General features: G+C 43.0%; 1 protein-coding gene and 1 long non-coding RNA gene across 2 annotated transcripts in view; one reads left to right on the forward strand and one right to left on the reverse strand.

Annotated features, from left to right (window-relative positions):
* The window catches only part of SLC1A4 (solute carrier family 1 member 4), a 33746-nt gene that overhangs the window by 4597 nt on the left and 9977 nt on the right, over positions 1-19172 (forward strand). The window contains exons 2-7 of the mRNA XM_056487115.1: positions 5303-5345; positions 6475-6534; positions 11501-11667; positions 14241-14474; positions 15643-15837; positions 17259-17393. Coding sequence (XP_056343090.1) covers positions 5303-5345; positions 6475-6534; positions 11501-11667; positions 14241-14474; positions 15643-15837; positions 17259-17393 — 834 coding nt within the window. The remainder of the gene's footprint in view (positions 1-5302; positions 5346-6474; positions 6535-11500; positions 11668-14240; positions 14475-15642; positions 15838-17258; positions 17394-19172) is intronic.
* LOC130250927 (uncharacterized) overlaps positions 1017-19172 on the reverse strand; it is a 34811-nt gene continuing 16655 nt past the window's right edge. The window contains exons 2-3 of the long non-coding RNA XR_008840066.1: positions 11729-11823; positions 1017-1449 (exon numbers count right to left, since the gene is read on the reverse strand). This is a non-coding gene — a long non-coding RNA (uncharacterized LOC130250927). The remainder of the gene's footprint in view (positions 1450-11728; positions 11824-19172) is intronic.

A 19172-nucleotide genomic window follows, 5' to 3' on the forward strand; every position in this document is an offset into this window, starting at 1 on the left:
AGAACACACAGAGGTCCACACATCTGCCCCAAGCAGTAAGGTCAGGGTTTCCCAGTTTGCCAGGCAAGTCTGTTTAAATTTTATTGCTTCTCAATGCCCTCTCTGTCTGTCTGCCAGGTCTTACTAGCTGAGCTGCCAAAGGGAGCACCCACAGCGAGCTCATGCCTTTGCTCTGAGTGTCTTCACACTCAGAAGAGAAAGCAGACGTGAGCACAGGGAGAAGCATCATTTGTGTTTTGCTGGCTGGGCTACAGAGCAGGGAGCCAGAGTGGGCCACTCAGGCAGTGACTCTCTCCTGGGCACCAGTTGCTCCAGTAGCACTTGTTCCTTGTAGCCTTGGTCTTCCCAGTGAGTCATCCAAAACCAGCAGCCATGAAGACCATCTCTGCAATCACAGTGTGGAAAGACAGTAAAATGTGGCTGTTAGAAGAGGAGGGGGAGATGCCACCTTTGAATTCATAAATAGAATTAAAAGTATCCAGGCAGTGGCTGCAGGTATACCAAGAGACTGGCTGACTGCTGGGTTTGAAGCTGATGGCTAGTTCTTAAAGTGAAGGTAACTGTCCTGCTTTGCTTGTGTCACTTTCTGAGTCTGGAATCTCTTTCAAAGTACAGGGATTGCTGACTGAGTTTTGTAGGAAGAACTCAGTGTTTTCATTCATGTGCCTGTACTCTCTGGCAGGGTTTTTTTTGTTTTTGTTTTTGTTTTGTTTTTTTGTTTGTTTGTTTTTTTTTTTTAATTAAGCCTCTGAACATTTCTGCTCATTTCATTTGTTCCTTATATTTGTTGCTTATTCCTACTGACTCCCCCCAGTTACAAGTTTTATTTTCCAAGCATCAGAAATACATACTGGACGATTAAGGCAAAAAAGTATCAAATATCTGCTATAAGTAAACACATTTTAAAGTTTCTCTGTGTTAAAACAAATGTATACACTCACAAATATGATTATGTATAGGACATGTGTTGTGCATCCACATATCAAAAAGCAGATGAGGAAAATTGCTGTGTGATATTGAATTAAAATCTTGGGACAGAAAGAAAAATGAAGGTAGTGGAGGAATTTGAGCTCTGGCATTTTCCCACAGGTGAAAATAGAGTTGCTGCGAGTGGACTTGTGTGATTGGAAAAAGCCCTGAAAACTGGAGATAACCAACACAGAATATTTTTTTGCAGACTTCCTCAAAAAAGTATGTTTTTCAACAGCAAGGTTTTTGACCTCAGAAGTGGAACCTTTTTGTAAGAAGCAATGCGAGAGGAATGCATAGTATGTTAGGGTTTCATTCCATTTGCCTGGATTTCCCTTCACGCTTTTGCTGCCAGAGCAAAGTTGTTTGCAGAGCTCTAGCAAACGAATCATTTAGAAACAGTTGTTAATAATAATCCCTTACACATACAATGGAGGAGTTCCTGTGAAATCTTCATCCTGCTGGTGGAAGGATACAGGCCTGTAAAGAAGAGAGCGATTTGACCATAGTATCAGAATGGAGAAGGAGAGTTACAGCTCCCATTTTTTCCCTTTGCCAGCTTCTAGTTCCCTTAGTTTTCTGGGATTCCCAAGAGTGGATGTTGCAGCTCAACTAAGGTTTCTGTTACAGGAGAAATACAGTGGATCTTTCTGGGGAGTAATGATCCATTTTTGACTGGTAGGAGCAGCTTTTCAGCTGAAGAAAAGGAAGAAGGGTGCTGTCTTTCCAGCTGTGCCATGGGAAGATGGTGTGATGAGCGCTGTGTTCAAGCGGGAAATACACACCGTAATACCCACCCTTGGTGCTGCTACTTTCTTGTTCCTATTTTAAGAGGATCTGAGAGAGGTGCTTTCTCACTCTGTGTTGTGCAGTTACATGGAGGTTTCCTGGCTCAGCCCCAGCTGTTGCTTCAGCCCCAAGACACAGCTGTCCCCCTTGCCAGCTGTCTGATGGATTTCTGATACTGCTTTTTTGGGGCTGTCTGCACAACTTGCAGCAGGCAGAGAGAGGCTTTCCTGCCTGGTGCTTGGTGAGGGGAGTAAAATCTCTCTGTGTCACTTCACTTTTATGGCACAAAGGAGTTGGGGTCTGTGTGTGTGTGTAGCAAAGTAGCAGTGGAGAACCTGGGTGCAGGCAGCACATCTGTCCCCCTGCTGTGGTGTGTTATTGGCCTGTCTCATTTGTGCCACGTGCAGCAAGTTTTGTCTCCCTGCATTTGGGGCCAAGGCTGTCTGATCCTACAGTGCTGTGCCGGGCTCCTTATCATCCAGACCCAGGTTTGGCCAGCGCCATGTTCTTGAGATAATCCACATCTGCTTCAGAAAGGCGACCGTGTTCTCTGGCACAGGGCATGGGATTGGGGCCATCAGAAATAGTCACATTGATTCCCCTAAACTCTATGTTCATATTTTCTACAGACTTTTAAAGCACAAAAACCTTCTAAATCTTCGGTCCTCAGAGAAAAACCAACTGGCAGACACCCAGATTTCATTTGCATGCCCAATTACCCAGCTCATCAGCTTTCCTGTTTGTTGGTTCACCCTCACAGGAGGGAATGTCCACACTTCCCCATTCAACTCCTCTGCTCACAGGGACAGAGTTGTGTCTGTGTTTCTGTGGTGGGTGAGCTTCACCTCGCCAGGCATGAGGAGCAAACCCTGCAGGCCACAAGTCCATGATGGGCCCAGGCAGGTCACCAGCCAGCTTTTATCTCTCCCCAAAGCACGCAGCATCTTGCCCCATTTTTTCAGCACTGCAGTGGTGTTCTTGCACAAATCCATCCAAAGGTAAGGGCTTGTGATGTAACCCACCTGTAATTAAAGATGAATTTAATTCACATGCTGACTGATTTTAGGTGAGCAATGAGTATAGTCTGTGCAGACCTCATGCCTCTTAGATAAGCCCTTTATTTGTATATTGCTTTTTATATGGCCCAACATATTTTGTTCTTAGGCTTTTGGATTTGAAGCAGAGGAGCAAAGCATTATTTTATGTGGTTTTGGTATTTTGTAGTCAGGTGTACTTAAAAGTTGGATTGAACAGAACATATAACTCCTCCTGAGCTGCTTAAGATCCAAATTTTTTACTTGGCGAATTGTCAAGTCCTGTGACTGGTGCTGGAGAAATAAAGCAAAGTGTCTACTCTAGGTTTTGGGTTGGTTTTTTTTGGTTTGTTTTTTTGGTTTTTTTTTTTTTTTTTTCACTATTCACACTTGAAGTAAGAACCTGCCCCTTGCCTTGCTGTAACAGGATTGCTGGCATCACTTAACTATGTGCTTTAAGTATATGCTTGGAGATAAGTTAATGTTTAGTTACTGAGGCCCATGCCTGACATACTGTGCAAATTATGGAGGGTTTGGTTTCCTGGCCACATTTAAACATTGGAGAACCATGTTGTTTAGGCTTTAGGATTGCTTCCTTTGGTTTTGTTTTCATCAGGATAGAAAAGCTGATTTAAGGAAAAAAAAAAAATCAGTTTCTGGTTGGCTTTCAGTCTTTTTTCATCTCTTTGCTTCTTCAAAGTCCAGTCAATTCTTTTTTTTAAAAAAAAGTAATCATCCTGCTATAAAAAGCTGAAAAGAAATACCCTTCTTTTCCCAACAGCATGAGCCCATTTGTATATGTGATATTTTACTCCTGATAAAAGCAAGTTTGCTTTTACTTTACTTAAGGTTTTTATCCACCAGAGTTCCAGCTGTGCAAGAACTGATGCATGTTAGCTGTTCCATTGATCTTATTTGACCAATTTTTTAGCGTCTTTGCTGAGTGAGAGCTCGCTCTCCTGCTTTCAGACAGACAGCTCTATTGGCAGCTTTTGAGGAGAAAAAGTTGCTGTTTCTTTCATGCTTTGTGGAGTGTAGACTCCAGAAGACAAATTATTCTTGCATCAATCCTCCAAATACACTTGTCATGCATCAGAGAGAGAGAGGCTGAGATATTTCACAGCAGACAGGTGTTTGAAGAAGTTCAGTGTACTTTACAGTTGCTGTCAAGGCTGTGGGAAAACTCCCTGTGTGGCAGGAGAGCAGAGCTATGCAGTCAAAAAGGCCAAAGTCCTTAATTGGGCCATATTTGAATCTCCCTCTTGCTTTCAAAGATTTGACTCTGCTGCTCCTTTTCTTGCTCTGGTTTGGATTTGCACATTCTGTGCCATTTGTGGAATGACCACAGCCTGGTTTAATGTTTGTCTGGGTAACTATGGGGGGAAGTTAGCAGGGCACAGCCTGGAGGGAGCTGCAGCTTCCTCAGAGCAGTGCAAAGAGCAAAGGATGGGGAGCAGCTATCCAGATGTTTTTTACCACAGTTAACTGGCTCTGGATAAGGTCTTCTGTTTCCTTACCATTCTTGTGCCTCTGTGATGCCTTCTAGTGGCAGTATTTTCAGCTCATACACATCACGTTCCTGCCCTTGCCAACTGGGGTCCTGCCATGATCCCAGACATGAGCTTTTATTGCTGTTTTCCTTTCTGACACAGAAAACCAAGCATTGTCATTTGGCTAGGGGAACACATGCTCTTTGCCCATAAGGGGGGAAAGGAATTATAGCATTAAAACCAACTATAAGATACCACAAGAAGCTTGAAGGAATGCCCTGCTCAGTTCACCATTTTAATTTCCTTTCTGCAATCCTGTATGCAGATACATCCTGGATATCAGAAAGAGTGTACATCACCTTGCATGCTGTCCTCTCTGCACTAACCTGATGCTAGATTGGCATTCTTGTGTGAAGGCACTGCTGGATTCAAATGTTCCATAGGAATTGCCTGTGCTTTCCATCTGTGTTGTCTAAGCCCTTGCAGAGAAGTCTGGCCTGTGATATTGTCCTGCTCTATCTGGGTGATCAGGGAAGCTGGTCTTGCTGTGTTGAAGGGTTAAGCCATTCTCGTAAGTAGATTTTGCTGATCAGATTGTCCTTCATGCTGGTGCTGTGAGCGAAGTGTAATCACATGAGCAATGTTAAAAACCTGCCTGACACTGGAGGCCATAAGCTGGTGCTGCAGCTGGTGTGGGTGAACCAGTTTCTGTAGCCCCTGGGCTGTGGGTGTGTGTAACCAGCATTGTGTGTGATTGCCTCTGGTGGCCCTGCCCAAAAGGTGGGGTGTGGCAGCAAGCATTGGTCGTTTCTTTCATGTGAGCCAAGGAAGATGCCATCCACACCTCTGGACACACAGCAAGCTCCATGCTGCTGGAGTATCTTCTGTGCTACACACCTCACCAGTGCCAGTGTGCTTGCCTTTGAAAAAGGAGTTCTGTTTCTGAGAGTAAGATACATTGGTGCATTCATTTAAGTAGTTCTCCATGACATATTTCATTGTCTTGTTTGTATTTTACAGAAACCTGTTTCCTTCAAATCTTGTTGCTGCAGCTTTCGAAACGGTAAGATCTGTGTGGACTTTGGACATGAGCTACAGTGCATAGGCTCTTTTATTGGAAGAGGACTAGAAAGATGGTGTAGAAAATACCAGAAGTTAATTTACTTGTAGAAGGTAGGGTTTTTAAAAACTCATGATATAGTCAGACATACAACTTCCATGGCAAATGATTTGAAAAATATTCCTCAAAGAAAAGCATATTCAAAGCCCATCTTTTCTACCTTCACCAAAAATATTCTTTAAACTTTGTGTGACATATTGGGCAGCAGTGGCAATCCTGCTTTGTGCCAGGCTGCTTACCATTTTGCAGGAGCTAGCTGAGAATCCTTTGGCTATGTAGTTTTAGAGCTGGGCTCAGACCAGACAAGGCTGAAGACCTTTAGGCTCCCATGTGTGTCAGCATTACCTGTTACCTGATGGTTTTATTCTGTAGTTTCCATTGTATCCCTTGCGGGATTAATTACTCAGCCTGGTTTCTCTTCTGACAGAGACTGTGTGTGATGGGATGATAACTGGCACCAGAACATAGTGTGGTTTAAACTGATGGATAGGAGCTGTAGGGCTCAAAAAAGATTTTGATTTAGTTTTCAATGCTAATTTTATATGTCAGGATAGAGAGTGTCGAGAATATTGTCATGGGGCAGAGTGATTCTTTATGATACCGGAACAGAATAATAGCTTTTGCCTTCATGGTGTTCTGTGGGTTTGCTTTTCTGTCAAAACCAAGGGCAAACTCTTAAAATCAAGTTCCATTTTGCATGAGTACACATAGTATATATAATATACAGTACAAGTCATTATTCCATGGGTAAAAACAGAAGTAGTACACAAATACCACTATCAAAAGGATATTTTGTGATGCCTCTAGTGTCAGGGTTGTGAGCGTTCAGGGATGAAATAAAGCAGTCCTCTTTTCCTCTGTGCTGCTGTTGTCACAGGGAATTGACAAGGACAGAAGCTTTCCCTTCCCTACTTTTATATTTAAAGAAAACAAGCCCAAGGAAGTGCCCTCCTTTTGTGAGGTGTCTAGTTTGTTTATCAAAGTAAACTGTTGCCCTAGATTTTAGATATTTTGCTGACAGTTTGCCTGCCTCACCATTTTTGTTTGGTTGCGTTTTTTTTCTTACCTGCAGTATGTGACAGACTATAAGATGCAGCTCAGGAACACCACTGGAAATGCCACATTGGAAAAGGTAAGGTCACTTCTTAGGTTTTAATGCAAATTGTTGTCAGTAACATTTGACTACTTCACAGTCTTTAATCCTTTCCAGTCGTCTTGAGAAAGAAACAAGTACTTTTATTTGCCTGGAACTGAGACACACACAAGTTGAATGAGTATCCACAGCCACAACAGAAAGCTGTGAGGAAGGTTGCACTCAACTGATGTAACCCTTGACAGTTTATTTTTTTAGGCCATGCCTTCTTAGACCTGGTTTCACTTGTTCTAAATTTTAGTCAATCTATCTAATGTTTCCAAGTAACTTTCTGTAGACTTGGAAGTAAATAGCAATCAGGCTGGCTGAGTATATCCATTAAACCTTACTCTTCATTAAGAGTTTGGATAGAATGAGGTGGTTTTTTTCTCTCTATCCAAGGCTCTTTATAAAGAAAAAAGATTTGTTTGGTTTAGAATTTTTTCTGGTTGCTGAAGTTTTGTTTGAAGCAGTAGCAAGTGGTCTGAAGGAGTAAAAATGACAGAGCATTACAAAGAGGCTACTGTTGCAATGGTGTCAAAAAGGGAACCGATATGTAGGTGTAGACAAAGTAAGAGAGTAGTATTTTCCATATGTAGGTAGGTAGATGATAGGACTTCCAGAGATGCTCTGTATCCCATTGAGTGTCATTTCTCTTGCAGACAGATCAAACATGTTTATTATTGGCCAGAGCCAACATATTGCAGGCCCAGCAATAATTACTGTTGTCTTACAAGCAGCATGCTGTGAAACAGACCTAGGATCCCAGCCTGCAAGATGTCACCTTGCTCCAAATAAAGTGTCTCATGTGCTGCCATGGGATTTTCGGGAGACTGATCTGAGAAATTACTTTTGAGGTGATTTCTCTTCCTCAGGCTCATTCTAGCTGTCTGAGCTCAGTATCAGATGTTGGGTTACTATGTTTTTAATATGATTTGAAGTAGCCTAGAGCAAGAGACTTGTAATGTTTGCATTTGTCATGGAAGGGCTCAGCTGGGGTTTGCCCACCAGTTTGTAAAACCATCAAGGAAAAAGCAGTTTATGCTAACCCAGAGGGACTCTGGAGCTTATCGCTGAGCACAGGAAGCATTGGCTTCATTACCTTCTCCCCATGCGTGGTGTGTGAGCAGGTGATGCAGAGCAGTGTTCGTGAGCTCTGCTTCCAGTCCTGGGCTGAACTTTCACCAGCCCTGGAGACAGGGTGACTGGGATGGTGCATGAACTGAGCAGGGGCAAAGCTGTGCCTTGCCTGAGAGCCTGGCATCCCAGGCTGAGCAGTTCTGGGGAAGGAGGCAGCTCCCGCTGCCCGTGCCTGTTGGATCGCGTTACCCAGATCCGCAGTCACCCCGTGTGACAGGGATGCTGTCGGTGGCTGCGGATTCCCAAAAGAGCACTTTCCCTCTCCATGGCCTCGTGTCCTCGGTCAGGGCATGCCCCTGCAGCTTCATGAAAGGCTGTAGCAACGTGCACTTAGATTTCTGTGTTGGTTGCAGAGTGCAGAGTTATTGGACACTTAAGCAAGAGTGAGTGAAAGTGTAAATGTTTTATTTATCTTCACTGTCAGGTTTGATATGGGCTCCATAGCAACCAAGCATGGATTAAGGCTAACCATATCCATTGGACAGAGTCCTGGCTGTCAAGTATTTTTTTAATGTTTGTTCAACACCATCACTTTTCCTTAAGAAATAAGAATGCATTTTTTGGCTCTTTAAAATGCAACATTATTTTTTTCATTTTTTCTCTCTTTTTCCTGCTTATCAGTCTCCTGTTTGATGTAACATCAGAAAAAATATTCTGAATATGCCACTGGTGTCTGTTTTTGCCAACAGTTGTGATGATGTGAAGGTTATTTCTGCTATTCCCTTTCCAAAACCTTTTTTAAGTTGTTGGAGCAAAACCAGACTGAACTTCTTTAATTTTAGAAGACGCCCTACTGTCTCTAGGGAAGAATAGGCCAAATAAAAAAAGAGCATCATCTCAGTTTTGTTAGCTCAGTTTCAGTACTGGTCTGAGCATAGTATTTCTAGATAGATGAGAGGTAAGTTTGAAAAGAGGAGTGTAATTTTTAGGTATCATAGTGACAGGAGTTTGGTTCCAGGGGAATAAGATCATATTCCTACCTACTTCTTTCTTTCATCAGCAGAGTATTTGAGTGAAGAGGAGAAATATTTTCCTTCAATTTGCCATACAAATAGTGTAGAGCAAAATTTTCCATTTATGATATTTTTCCCCCCACTGGTTAATAGGTCCTGTGTTCTCTCTGATGAAAGGAATAGTGGGACACATAGTTGTTTGCTCAGCCATGTCCTTTCTCGTTGTTTCACATGCTCACCTCATGTTTACCCAGCTTTTATGGCTACATCCTCTCTGTCTCTTTGGCAGCAAGACTTCCTGGGGCACAGACTATCTCACTTTACCATCTGCAGCACAGGGAGCCTGGAGGGGCTCAGTTCCTCTTTGGACAGGAGTAAAAATACACAAACCAGTGGTTGCTCTTCTTCCTCACACCACATGGCTGCATTTTCTTTTCAGCCACCTACTACTGGGACTGTTCAATGTCAGCAGTTGTTTCCTTGATAAGCATTTTGTTTCAAGAGCTAAAAAACAATGGATCTTCAGAGAGATTCAAGAACCAGAAGAGCTCTATGAATCTTCCTAAGAGAAAGCATAATCCGGCAAACAATAGCATGTCCCATAGTGTGTCCAGGAACAAAGTTCTGATTAAAGCTGTTTTTGTTTGGTGTCCACAATGCTGCTTGGTTTGGCTGACCCTTTGGGGTGATACAGTCTTCTGTGAGAGTACAAAAACGCTGTTCAGCATCTGCCAGTTTTAGAGGCTGGGATTGTGAGGATCTTCCGCTGAAGATTTTCTGCTGGACTCATTCCATATTGTGTCACAACGAGGTGGAATTCCCTGAATGCTGCAGGTTGTCCTCTGGATTTGCAGGGAGAAATTTCTTGCAATAAGTTACTGCTCTAGGCAAGTGGTGCATCTTCTGCCTACATCTGCAGTGTTGGGAGGTGATAGTGAATGTTGTGTGTTGTAAAGAAATCAGTGATAGAGAGACAAGGGGAGAGCAAGACCTGAAAGCAGGGAAAGGATGGCAGCAAATAGAGGGAGACAGCTCACAAGCTCTTGGCAGTGGCACACACAGTCATCTTCTGGTCTCCGAGATGTCAGGGGGTCCCCAGATCACAAAATCTAGACTTGAAGTGCTGGAGAGTGTGAGCACTTTGAGAACAGCAGCAGCAGTTACCACGGTGCTGGGAGCCAGGTGGACAGAGACCTCTCCAAGGGGGAAAGAAGACCCTGTACTGTCATTCTGGAGAGTACAGAGTTTCTGTCCCAGCAACATCCAGGTCAGAATGCTGGACTTCCACAAAACTGAAACGCTGAATTTCTGTTCCATAATAAAGTTCTATAAATTTTTTTTTTTTTTTTTTTTTCAGAATGGGAACCAAAACAAAAAAGTATTCACTGGTTTTAGGGTTTAAAGAATTTTTTTTTTTTTTTAATGGTTTGGGCCCATTATGGTAAAATTCTGTTCCAGGTGAATATTTCGTATTACCCTTGTATCAAAATATATAAAATAATATTCCATGTACACAGATTGTTTTTTTAATTAATAGGAGGGTGTAATTTGTTTTGTCTTAACTTTCCTGATCACAGAAAAGTTTAGAGCTTTCAGTCCCAAAAAGAGAATATAGCCAAAACTATCCAGACAGAAAAGTGTTAGTGTGTGTGACAGCATGTTTCTTCAGACATCTCTGGAGATACAGTGTGCTTCATGCTTAATATCTGCCCATGTTCTCAGTTCTTTCAATCAGGCATCAAATAAATGGTGGCAGCTTAGCCCTGAACAAGCAACTACCATAAAAATTGCAGATTCCTTATCTAATTATTTTTTATCTAGTGAATAAAAAAGCCAGCACCTTCACTGTTTATAAACAATTCTTTTAATAACAGTTTTAGCTTCCTGCTTTTGTGTATAATTTACTTTTTATCCCTTTCCCTGCAGGATTTTGTTTCTACCTGCTATTTAGAGACAGTCCAGTTCAGCAACATACTTCCAGCAAAAACATCAATTTTAAGCAGACTGGTTTTATTAGATTTAGGAGATCAGTATCCTGAGTTCTTTAGTCAATATTAATTTCAAACTTTCAGCTCAGAATGTATTTTTCTTTCCTAGTGTTGAGTTAGTGTCCACTTAAACTAGCCAAAAGGCCAAAACTTGTACACAAACTTCATCTGTTATAGAAGTTCATCCAAATAAAACAACAATTTGACATGTTTGTACTGCCAAGTTGGAGAGAAAAAAAATAGTTTGTCAAAACAATTATATTTTTATGCAGCCACAAGAGCGCTCATTCAGTTCATATGATACTACATTGCCAAAGAGAGCTCCAGCTCTCTTTGAGAAGCAAACCATGAAGGATTAACAGAGCAGACCTGTGGGTAGACTAGTTTTTGTCAATAGGTGGATCCTGTTTTTTCCTCTTTTTTCCCAGGCAGTGACAGATTTCTGAGAAGGGGAACAGATATCTCTCTTCTGTTCTTTATCTCCCACAGCTGATATGGACTGATGAAGGAGTAGGTTGCCACAGTTTGCTGCCTTTCTCCCCTCTTTCTACTGCATAACATTGGTTGTTTTCTCATGGTTTTCACCTTGTATCATCATTGCACTAAAGTCCTGAGTAAATTGGACTAAATTGGAGGGCACATGGGGAGGTAGTAGCAGGCCCTTTCCTTCTCCAGTGAATCCATGTCAGCTCATAACTAGGGAGGTTTTTATCTAGACTGCATCCATATCTCTTTGATTCCCTTCAACAAAATAGGTTTTTCCTTTCCAAAATAGGTTCTGCTTGTTGATTTCAAATCAATCAGGCAGCAACAAAATTAGGTGACCTTTTGTTAGGTTTTGTCCTACTCTCACATGTAATAAGCCTTCTTTTTGTGTCTCTGCAGATCCCTGTCGGTAGTGAGATCAAAGGGATGAACATCCTGGGACTGGTGATGTTTGCTCTGGTTTTAGGAGTGGCACTGAAAAAGCTTGGCCCAGAAGGGGAAGATCTGATTCGTTTCTTTAACTCATTCAATGAGGCAACAATGGTCTTGGTTACCTGGATTATGTGGTAAGTGTGTGGCTGCAGGTACATCTGCAGTGCAATGTTATGCTCAGATCAGCAAACTCACATTTCATCTCTGTCCAGCTTTTTCCTGTGAGATCCCTCATCACAGCAAAAGTGAATGTTGTGGTGTCACACAATGGGGTCTTTTCTCCTTGTGCCCTGTAATGAGACAGTCACTCATAACTTAAGGGATCAGGCTTGGAGAACTTGAAAGGGTTGCCTGTAAATCCTCTCCAGGACTCCTTGATTACTTAGTGTAAAGAAAATTCAGTATTTCTTAAGGCTGATTTTTTTTTTTCCCTCTTTCCTATTAATGAGCAAATACATTATTTCACTTAATTCCTTGGAGTCTGGAAAAGTTTATGGGCTGTATAGTGCTCTGATCAATCCCACAAAGCTTTTGATGCCAAAAAAAGTTTATTAGTTAAAAACTGGAGCACACTGAACTTTCTCATAAGGCAAGAAACCGGCGTTGGAGGAGGCAGGCACCTCTAGAAAGTGGTTCAGGCCCACTGGGGTAGGAGCAGCCTGCTGGCTGGGTTTTCCATCAGGTGGGATGAACCTGGGCCTCATAGCGATATCATGGTTGTCCTTGGGTATGGAGTTAGGCTGCTCCTGTGAAACCAACAGTACTAATATCTCACATACAAAATAAAAAATATTCATAAAGATAGCTAGCAAACAAATTAATAGTGCAACATTTCTCACTCTCTTTCCCAAGCTGGTGAGAAAGCTGTAAATGTACCTTAGCGGAGGTGTTTTTTTCTTCCTTCATTTTGCATTTTTCATTCCTACTGTTTTCCTCTCCCTAAGAAGTTAGAAGGATTTTAACAAAACACCTGATTTTACACAGGCAGATCTCTGTGTTAGTTGCTATCATAAGGGATTAAAAAATTCAGTCTCCAAGCAGCTTAAGCTTTTTGCTCTTGAGTGTAATTCCTTGGACACTGAATACTGATAAGAGGCAGTTCATATATTCAGCTTATTACAGTGCTAGTACTTCAAGCCAATCAGTTGGTATGTAATCCTTTATTTTGTGGATTATGGGAACCACTGCTGACCCTTTACAGTAAACCCTTACTTGTTCTCTTTCCTTAAGGCTGTTGTGTAGTCCTGTATTTATTCAAAGTCTGTCAAGCTGCCTGTGCTTCCCAAGGGATACTTTGGAATGGTGAAATCATACTACCAGGAGCAAAGGCAGCTTGAGCTCATATCTGGTCCTGTTTGAGAGCCACTCTTGTGTTTAGCAACTCTTAGGTCTCAACTTTCAGTTCTTTCGTCTTCAAGGGGAGGAATTCAGTGTTCATGTTTGCAGAGCTTGGGGAGGATCAGGACTCAGCTGGATCTGGCTAATCAGGGTCCTCAGAAACACAGTTCAAAGGCGGAATTGCAGAGGCTAAGTGGGGAATGTTCCACAGGCCCCCCTAGAGATTTGGCCAAGGGAAGACAGAGGATGCTTACATGGATCTGGGACATAGGACATGCTCACTGCATGGAACAGAGGAGCTGCAGAACCACTGAGGGAGAGGCAGGCCAGGAAGAAGTGAGTGGTCTGAGCAGTCTTAAGGCTTGCCCACCTTTCCAGACCCTTGTATGCTTAACCAAACCTTCTGAAGTTTATCCTAACGCCACAAATCAGCTTTTCTGAACATGGGCATTGGATTTTTTATTCCTGAGATGTACAGGCAAATGTTTTGTAGCCACATGTTTTCCTGGGGCAAGATTTTGGGGACCTGGATGATCTTATAGTATTTCCTAATCTTAGAAGAAGGGGAAGGAGTGTGGACAGCATCAGCAGAGGTACTCAGACACAAACATTCCAGTAGAGCTTAGGAAGGAGCTGGTCCTGGGCCTGCAGTGGTTCACACAGTTTGATTAGAGCTGCTGTGCTGTTGGTGCAAGGGCAGTTCAGTCCTTTCAGGGCTACTGGGACCAGAGGTGTGGCTGTGGCCTGCAGGTGGCCCTTCCCCTGGAGCAGCTCCGGGTGCTCTGGACAAAGGAAACTTAAAACAAATGCTGACGTGGCATGTTTCTAGATAGGAGGCGTGGATGTGTGTGTAGGCAAATAGCAGAGTTAATTGCTGTCTTTGGCTCATGCTTCAGCAGCCTTTAGCTGAGCTCTCTGGTATGTACACAGCTTTTTCTTAACCTCCATGGAGCTGGCACCCAGTGTGTCTTGTAATTTTAATGACCTGACTCTGCTGGGGTTTTCTGCATGTGTAAGACCCAACTTTTTGACCCCTCTCTCTACTCCAGTGACGTGATGCTGCTCCCTTCCCTTCCCCAGTTGTGTCTTGCCCTGGTAGGTCCTGGCAGCATTTCTGCTTCGCACTCACCTTCCCTTTGGCACTCTCCTAGCTTCATCTCTGAGGGCATAAGTGAACAGACCTTTTAAAATTTGTCTGCTTACCATCCACCAAACAATTTACCTAACCTGAATGTATGGTGAATAAGGAACCACCCTTCAATAGAAGCAGCAGATTCTTTAGTGGAATGTTATCTCCAGGACAGAAAATGTAGTGTTTTCCAAGGCTTTTTGTTTGTACTTAATGACAGCCAATTGTGCATTTACACAGGTACGTACCTATTGGCATTATGTTCCTTGTTGGGAGCAAGATTGTGGAAATGGAAGATATTGTGCTTCTGGTCACCAGTCTGGGAAAATACATATTTGCCTCTATCCTGGGCCACGTCATCCACGGAGGAATCATTCTGCCACTTATTTATTTTGCAGCCACACGGCAAAATCCTTATCGTTTTCTCTTAGGACTTATCACACCACTTGCCACTGCCTTTGCCACTTGCTCCAGGTGGGTTTCTGTGCCACTTTTGGGACTGTTGCCTGGTTGGTTGTCACCTGGCTGTATCCAGTTTTAGGTTTAGGTGTGAATACTGTTCCTGAAATTGCAGAAAGAGTCTTCTGAGCATAGAGAGTCTGGCTGCTGTTGTCAGCTTGCCACGCAGCACATGCTGATTATCAGCTGTTGAAAAGAATTCCTCAAAATATTTGGGCCGTAGCATGATGCTGAGTTGGAAATATCTTGGGGGAAAAAATTAAAATTATTGTGTTTAAATGATCCTGCCATCTGTCCTTTCAATTTTAAGTGAAGTGAGGGTCAGTAGTGACCTCACAAGTTTACTTTTTAAGTTCAGAAGGATCCAGAACAAGTTTAGACTAATATTGTAGGAGCAAAGCAGACTTGGTTGCTAGTGTAAAGGCATTTAACGTTATTCATTTCAAAGATCTGGCCTGATCAGCTTTTATTTGTCATAACCAAATGATTGAGCATGTCATTTATGCTTTTCTCAAGCACAAACACTTGATCAAACAACATATTTATATAAAATCATTTCAGGTTATCCCCAAAAGCAGTTGCATGTCCGTTAATGGAGCTGAAGTGCTATTTATAAACTCTTTCCTTCTGCATAGTAGGAGAAAGTTTATGAATAAAACCATGTAATTTGTAAAGCAAGAAGTAAATCCAAGAGTGATGTTTGAATTTTAATTATTTTTCTGTTCACTTGAGAAGGGACTAATACAGCATTAACAGAGATTGGTGTTGTATCTGTTGTGCTTATATTGTCATAAAATTATACAATGATTTGGGTTGAAAGGAACTTTGAAGATCTTCTAGTTCCAACCCCCTGATATATTTGCATCTGTTACTGTATGTTTGTAGTTTGAGACTTGTTCATTCTACAGCCATGTAATGCTGCATACTGTGTTAAGTCATGAGTTCTTGCTTCTGGGAGATTAGTCTTTATCAGATTTCTGGATTAAAGCAGATTATTAAATACCTCTGTTCAAAACTCAATAAGGAGGGTCCCTCATTGTCCTCATGACAGAGAGGGACTATAAAATGGCATTGTTGTCTTGACAGTCCTGTCTGCAGCGTGTTAGAAACGTGAAAGCCATGAGATGGGGCATTCAGAGCACCCTGGTGCTCTGTGTTTCATTTCTCCCTGTTCTGTTCCCAGCTCAGCCACGCTCCCGTCCATGATCAAGTGTATTGAGGAGAACAACAAAGTTGACAAGAGGATCAGCAGGTTTATCCTTCCCATTGGGGCCACTGTAAACATGGATGGAGCTGCTATTTTCCAGTGCATGGCAGCTGTGTTTATTGCTCAGCTGAACAATGTCGACCTCAACCCTGGGCAGATCTTCACAATTCTGTAAGTTGCTTGCAACCGCATCTTTCTGGCCCCCAGACACATTCAATCTGTGGTTTCTCTGTTAATAACTAACAGTTAGCATTCCACATCTCTGACCTAAAGCTTGCAAACTGCTATGTAACATAATTATAGGGTGATTAAAGAATGGAGTCTTTAAACCTTTACAAGATTCTCAATTTAATAAAAGATGGAACCTGGGAGGGGTAATTGAATTCTGAAACAGGCTTTGAGCTGTTTAAGTTGAACACATGAAATTCCTCTCCTCCTTCAAGCATGTCACTCCTCCATCCTCCAGTCACCGTTAGGCTGAGTAGTTGAGGCATTTTGCACTGCCCAGAAAGCAGCCCCTGATTCCCCCTCTGGATGTCTTAGAAAATTCTCCTGACAGCTCCTTGCTTCCTTATGCATCTATTTTGTACTAAGGACTGTGTTCCTGCTTACGTCTGTCCTTCCTACCACCACATTACTAGCTTTTATTATCAGATCTCTTGTTGTTCCCCTCCTAACTGCTTTGCTCCATTGTCCTTTCCACCATCTCAGTCCTATCTCCTTCTCTAAGACTCTATCCACTCTATGCCTGGAATATCCTACCATGTCCCATATCTCATGAAGTGTTATTATCTTCATTTCTCTCCTCAAAATCCCCTAAATGAGGATGCTACAAGCAGTTCTGGCTCCTCACTGTGCCCAGCAGCCACAGCTGCATCCACCGGATGCCTCCTAGGGCTGGCTCCTGGAAATTTTTACCCTTCCTGGCCAGGTTTTATTTCCTTCTTGATTGTGTTTCCCAGTATGTTGTTTATCTATTTAAGGCAGGGGCTGGGGCACTGGTTTTTTATTTGGTGGGTAGCAAAATTAGCTTTTCAGGTACTCTCATTGACTCAGGTGTGAAGACAGGTCTGAGGATGATGTAATGATAGCCCAAGGAAAGCTCAGTACAGTGTAACATCTGTACACAAAAAGGTGTGTAGACCACATGCACTTCAGATTTCCAGCTCCTGATTTAGTGTCTGTGTTGGGATGCAACGAGACACAGAGAAGGTGCTGTGTCCTGCATGGCAGAGTTTGCCTTTGTACGTGTGGGCTCAGGAGGTGTAAGTCACTCAGCATACTGGAGCTGGGAATGTTAGTCAGGCAGCAGGATACAGTTGTGTTGGTTGTTTCTTATCCTGAAAAGGCAGTCCTGGTGTTGAACCCATAGCCATCACCACGGTAACTGCTGTGGATCCCTGCTGTGCCCCTGTCCTCTGTACCCGTTCCTTTGCATCAGCAGGCAGGAAGGGGTTTGCCTGGGAAGCAAATGCTCCGTGTGTCCCATGCTGGAGTGTTTGTTTACAATTCCCATAGCAGGGAGGCACATGACAGAGTGCAGCAGAGAGAGCTGGGAGCCTCTCTAACCAGGCATGGGCATTGGTTTGCAGTGTGACAGCCACGGCGTCCAGTGTGGGAGCAGCTGGGGTCCCTGCCGGAGGCGTCCTCACCATCGCCATCATCCTGGAGGCCATCGGGCTGCCCACCAACGACCTGTCCCTCATCTTGGCCGTGGACTGGATTGTGTGAGTACTGCAGGCCTCACATACCTGCTTGCAAGGCATAGAAACGTGCAATTGCAGAACGGCTAAGGCTGGAAAAAACCATTCAGATTGTCAAGGCCAGCCGTGAGTCAAGCACCACCACCATGCTCACCATTAAGCCATGCCATGGGGACTCCACCACTTCCCTAGGCAGTCTGTTCAAATGATTTGCAACTCTTTCTGTGGAAAAGAGTTTCGTAATATCTAATCTAAACCTCCCCTGGTGCAATTTGAGGCCATTTCCTCTCATCCTGTCACTTGTTACATGGGAGAGAAGAGTGACATTCACCTCACTGCAGCATCCTTTATAGCATGTTTAGCTGGAAATGTGGTCAGAGTGCAGAATAAAGCCCAGTAGAAAATAAGACTCTACAAGATGTCTGCCTACAGGACAGGTAACTTGTGATGGGGAATGGAAAGTAGTCAGTATGCAAAAATCCCTCTTCCGCTTTTTTTATACAGCCTTTTTAGAAATGTATTTCTTCTTGGCTTCAATTCCAGTTAGAACTGTTGTTGAAAGTCCATTTAGAAGGTGTTGATATTGCTGGAAATCAATTGGACACTAGAAGGGTAGGGGAGGACAAAGGAAATTGAGTCTGAACATCAGTTGTGGAAAACTTCCTTGGTCACTTGTGGGAAGCAATTTCCCACATGTCAGCTAATTGTTTGAACTTTTTACAGTTTCAAGACTGATCAAAGTCAGAGAGGTGCTGTCCATTGTCAGGGCAGGGACACAGAGGGTTTGTGACACTTGACAATGCTCTGGGCAGTATCATGGTTGGAACACACTGCTGAGTGTCACAAGTTTAGTAGACAGTATTACCACCTTTCCTTTCCATCTTCTGGGAAAGAATTAGAGGTCAGTATGGGTCAAGTGATCTGAATCCCACTTAGGTAATTTGATTCCAGTTGGTGGGTTATTGGGCAGTTCCTGGTTTAGACTGCACATAATGCCTCATCATTGCTTTTTGGAAACACCAACCTCTCTGTACAGATAGTGCATTCCCACAGCAAATGTGGAAATTAGGATGCCTGAGGACACCCTTGAATTTCAGAGATTGGAGAAGGTAGCAGCTGTATTATCTTCCCACACAGCATGTCTGTGGAGCATAATCATTTTCCTACAGCTACGGGGTCATGACACTCTTTCTTACTGCAACCTCTTGTGGGTCATCCACCTCCAAAGGACAGAAGAGACAGGCAAAGCAGTAGCTACCCCTTTTTGTCCTGTCTTCCTAAGGAAGAACAGTAGTGGCTGGGCGTCCTACACCTGTACTTGCAAGTGTTTGAAGGTGAGAGTGAAAAACTTGCCCTTCCTTTCACTCTGGGCTGCTCTCGGCCTGTGTTGTGCTGGTTACATTCCTTTTAAAATAGGTAGCATCCCTCCGTGGTCAACAGTGTTCTAGTCAAGGAGCTCAGCCTTGTGGTAACAAAAGGAGGGAGGAAGGAGTCCCAAATCATTGCTTTAATGCCAGCTGTTTTGTTACCAGAGAGGATCACAACTGCAAGTTGAGCCTCTGTTAAAGTTAGGCTGCAGAATGGCTAGCAAGTCTCAAAAGCCACATGAGAACATTGTGTATCTTTATGGCCCATAAATCTTTTCCATAACACCCTGGCACACTAGTTTTGTGTTGTAGGAACAAAAATTAGGGCAGGTGCAACAGGCAGCAAATGCAGAGAGCACAAATTGTTCTGCCTGCTTTTGGAAGGATCCCTTAAGGTAGATACTTGGATTAAGATACAAGTCACAGTAGTAAAAAA

Source organism: Oenanthe melanoleuca, chromosome 3 (assembly GCF_029582105.1).
Source record: "Oenanthe melanoleuca isolate GR-GAL-2019-014 chromosome 3, OMel1.0, whole genome shotgun sequence".
NCBI classification, from domain to species: domain Eukaryota; kingdom Metazoa; phylum Chordata; class Aves; order Passeriformes; family Muscicapidae; genus Oenanthe; species Oenanthe melanoleuca.